This window comes from Pteropus vampyrus, unplaced genomic scaffold (genome assembly GCF_000151845.1).
Source record: "Pteropus vampyrus isolate Shadow unplaced genomic scaffold, Pvam_2.0 Scaffold71, whole genome shotgun sequence".
NCBI lineage: Eukaryota > Metazoa > Chordata > Mammalia > Chiroptera > Pteropodidae > Pteropus > Pteropus vampyrus.
This window is the reverse complement of record NW_011888852.1, coordinates 1,601,638-1,606,190: the sequence shown is the minus strand read 5'-3', so window position 1 is coordinate 1,606,190 and position 4,553 is coordinate 1,601,638. Positions and strand designations below refer to the sequence as shown.

The 4,553-nt window shown below is 47.3% G+C and overlaps 1 protein-coding gene across 1 annotated transcript in view; it reads left to right on the top strand.

Annotated features, from left to right (window-relative positions):
- Positions 1-4,553, top strand: part of STARD13 (StAR related lipid transfer domain containing 13) — a 216,208-nt gene that overhangs the window by 187,378 nt on the left and 24,277 nt on the right. The window contains exons 6-8 of the mRNA XM_023531606.1: positions 7-738; positions 1,916-2,089; positions 3,262-3,421. Of these exons, the coding sequence (XP_023387374.1) occupies positions 7-738; positions 1,916-2,089; positions 3,262-3,421 (1,066 nt within the window). The remainder of the gene's footprint in view (positions 1-6; positions 739-1,915; positions 2,090-3,261; positions 3,422-4,553) is intronic.

Below are 4,553 nucleotides of genomic sequence, written 5' to 3'. Positions count from 1 at the left end.
ACACAGCGGCGGGGCGCCGGGCGCGCCCGGCCCGAAGGAACGCAAGTGCCAGGAGGCCAGCAAGCGCGGGGGCATGTACCTGGAAGACCTGGACGTGCTGGCGGGGACCGCGCTGCGGGAGGCAGGCGACGAAAACCACACGCAGGAGTATCATTCCCAGGAGAACTTGGTGGTGCACGTGCCCAAGGACCACAAGCCAGGAACGTTCCCCAAGGCGCTGTCTATCGAAAGCCTGTCGCCGACAGACAACAGCAACGGGGTGAACTGGAGGACCGGTAGCATCTCCCTGGGCAGACAGCAGGGCCCTGGCCCCAGGGAGCCTGGGCTCGTGGCGTCCTGCCACAGAGCAAGTCGGGTCAGTATCTACGACAACGTGCCGGGCTCCCATCTATACGCCAGCACCGGGGACCTTTTGGACTTGGAGAAGGACGATCTCTTCCCTCACTTAGACGACATCCTGCACCACGTCAGCGGGCTCCAGGAGGTGGTGGATGACTGGTCAAAGAACGTCTTGCCTGAGCTACAGACGCGCGACGCCTTGGTGGGGAAACCTGGCCCGTGCCCTTTCTCATCCCCCAATCAGATCACCCTGGATTTCGAAGGCAACTCTGTCTCCGAAGGGCGGACAACACCCAGTGACGTGGACAGAGACGCAACCTCCCTTAACGAGTCCGAGGCCGCTGGCGTCAAAGAAAGGAGAGATTCCGGCGTAGGGGCCTCCCTGACCAGGCCAAACAGGTTGGTGGTGTGATTTTCCGAAACGATATTGAATCCACTTCGGGATGATTATGATCTCTTCATTTATTTAACAAACATTTAGACAGCGGGTACCAAATGCCTGACACTATTCTAAGTGATGTATGTGGCCAGCAGTCATTGAACAGATGTCTTTTGTACGGTTAATATGGTGGTCGAATCCGTGTTAACTCTCATTCATTTCTCTGAGTGTCTACCCTTTAATTCAATCTTAGTTTTATTTAAAAAAAAATTTTGAGCTTATATAGCAAGACACTGTAGGGAATCTCTGATGACAGAGGCCCAGGGCCTGTACACAGGTGTTTCCCACGACCTTGAGACAGTATTCATTAAAACCTCTCTACCCCAAATGTTAAACCTTTTCAAAAATTCTGTGAGAAAATTCTGAAATCTAAGGTGTGTACTTCATGAGTTTATTTTGGCTTTAAAACGCCGATTCCAAAGTCCATAAAAGCTGTTTTACAAATACCATTTCAGAAGCACCCTAGAAAAATATCCCTGGGCAGGGCTCCCTCGTAGAAAGAGTAATAACGTGTGTGCTGCTGGGTTTCTAGTTGAGGCAGTGATGTCTCTTGGGACTCACTGATGTGTCATCACTTCGGGACTGCTTCATCTGTGCTTGTCACCTTCAGGCTCCATCTCAACACCAAAGAAGTGAGTACAGAGACAGGAGGGCGAAGTGGAAATATTCTACAACTACCAAACATTTGAAATCTCTCTCCCTTTCTCTCTCTTTCTGTCTCTCTCTGTCCATCTGTCTGTCTGTCTGTCTGTGTCTGTCTGTGTCTGTCTGTGTCTGTCTGTGTCTGTCTGTCTCTCTCTCTCTCTAACACACACACACACACACACACACACACACACACACAGTCTCAGCTGCTTTCAACATGGAATGAATTTAGGAATAAACAAATGCAACATACTATACAAGTCATTTAAATCTAATGAAACAGATAATGACTCTTTTCCAGATTTATCAGACTTGGAAATAGTTCCTTAGGTCTGTTCTGTACGTTTGTGTCTTCTGTTCCATTTGCTTTGTGATTTTTTTTTGTGGCTCGGAACCTATTTTGATGAGCTACTTAAAAAATTAGTGACCTCCTGTGTTCCCCGGTACCACGGCCACTTTGTGACTGCATCTCTGACGGTCTTTCTGGTCAAGGCGACTCCGATGGAACAGCTTCCAGCTCTCCCACCAGCCCCAGCCGTCCACCGCATCGCCCCCCATCAGCAGCCAGACGGCCGGCCAGCTGAACCTGCTCCAGCGTTTCTCCCTGCTTCGCCTCACGGCCATCATGGAAAAACACTCCATGTCCAACAAACACGGCTGGACGTGGTACGTAGCCCGTTCTGCACGTTCGCTCGGGAGGGCTTTGTTTGTCCTAGAGCTAAGTGTGTTATTTGCAAAGGCTTCCGTATTTGCTTTCTGATTTCTGAAGAAGCCTTTCGTTGCCCTCGCTGCTGACCTCCTGAAAATAATGCCCAGAGTCCCGCCTTTTAGTCCGCCTCCCCGGCTGCCTCAGCCGGGGCAGGGGGCGGGGGAACAGCCTGCAGGAAGCACGCTTTTATTTGTAGCTCTCTGTTGGTGTTTGGGGAAGACAGCCTCCAAGAAGGACAAAAGACAAGTAAAGGGTGATTAATTGTGAACAGAGGAATTAAAAATAAACTCACCGTAAATAATTCTGGCCGTTTGCAAGGAAACATCTGTCATTTGTACCTTCAGGCCGACGCAGGGCTCGACACTCAGAGTGCTGATTCATTCAAAGAGCATTTAGTTCTTCAAGTCCATGTCCGCTTTTATTTCACTGGCAAATCAAAATAAGACGGTGCAGTCAAACCTTTGTAATAGGAACTGACTAAAGCGTATGTTGGAATTCAAATGTGGACCTGTTTCAGGCGATTTGGTGGATTTAAAAAAAAGATGAAATGTGTCACTAATTGTCCCATGGTGCATATTATATAGGTAGAAGAATTGGCGATGCTTTTATTAAAAAAAAAATTTAGAAAGTTCTAAGTTGCATAATCAAGTATTAATATATGCTTGCGTATCAAAATTTCCTTTAAAAAGTACAACTGGTTCTAGAAAATCATAGCCAAGAAGTGTGTTTGATCTTCTCTCCCCTCATTTGTCCCCCAATGCAACCAAATTAATTCTTCTTCTTGTACTTTTTAAATCTGTTGTGTCTCGTTGGAGACTTTTAAGTGTTTATTACTTGAGAGGTGTGTAAGTCGCGGTTAAATTAGAAAGTCGAACCCTCGACTTCAAAACAGAGCCATAAATCCATCTGCTAACATGAATCACGCTGTTTAATAGTTAGCGTTCTAACACAGGCGAGCGGCACACACAGTACTTCCATGGACTGGGATTAATTAAGAAAGAAATGTTGGACTCTCCGTTGTCTGTTGGGTATTCCAACAAAAGCTTGGCTTCCCCTCTTGCTTGCTTTCGCAGCCTCGCCCCACGGTGGGCCCCAGGAGGCTTGATGACCTGGTTTCTGTGAATTCTAGGTCGGTTCCAAAGTTCATGAAGAGGATGAAAGTTCCTGATTACAAAGACAAGACTGTCTTTGGCGTACCTCTCATAGTTCACGTCCAGAGAACGGGCCAGCCCCTGCCTCAGAGCATTCAGGAAGCCCTGAGATATCTACGCAGCAACTGCCTCGATCAGGTATGGTGGGCGTGTGCCCAGACGCGGGCCGGGATTCGTGGTACGCTGGCAGGTCGCATCCGTCCAGCGTCAGACGGGGACACGCCGCACCCCAAATAAAAGGCATCGTGACTTTACAGGTCGATACTTCATTTGAGGGGGCTGCATCCCCGTCAAGCTATTTGAAGCTATTTCCTCATCGGCACTGTGAATGACACCCCGGAGGGGCCGCACAGAGTCAATGTTAATAGTTTGAAGCTGCGAGGTCCAATTCGCATTTCCTAGAAACTATAGACTGCGTTTCCTTTGTAATTATTGTCTCAGTGCAGCCATCAATTCACGACATTCTTTTTAGCCCTGTTTTATTTTCTCGAAAAGAGAATTGGGTTTTATATTTCCCTTTATTAATCTTTTTTTTTTTTTTTTTGGAGCCGCACCGTGACCAGGAAAACTTAAAGCCAAGGCGATATTATTTACAATGCTTTAAAATGGGCAGGTCAAATATGAAAACGATGTCAGTCGAATTGAATATCCCCTCGTCTTGTAGAGCTGATTACAAAGCTCAAGCTAAACACAGTATTTGGAGATCATTTTCTGTCTCCGAGATACTGTTTGGGGACCTCTGCAGTGATCGGGCCCAGAATGTGACACATCCTACAACTTAGTAGACCAAATCTTCGTGCCTCCAAGCTAACACTCATTAATTTCTTTGACATTCTTTCCAAAATAAAAGCCGTGCTCCCACTTGATAAACTGCAACCTTGAGCAGTGGGGGGCTTTTCAGGCAACTATTCTCTGATGGCTTTTGTTCATTATACTCTTTGAGACCATGTGATAAAACCTGGATTATTTGCACTTTTTATTGATTGGGCTCAGTGGACAGACAGGAACGAGCTAAGCTACAAGAACTCAAATATCCCGCCTACCGATGCTGGTAGATCGCACTCAGAACTGGGATGGGCTCCTGATGAATCAGATCCCAGTTTTCCGTGGAGCAAGATAGGTTTAACGTTTTCATTGGAAGCAAGCTTCGCCTCAACCAAATGCGTGATCCCTTTTCCCTTCCCACTCCTGATACAGAGAACGTACAGGTAGATGCATTTCCACGTTTAGATGTCGTAGTGGACAGCAGGCGTGGTCACTGTTTTTGCCG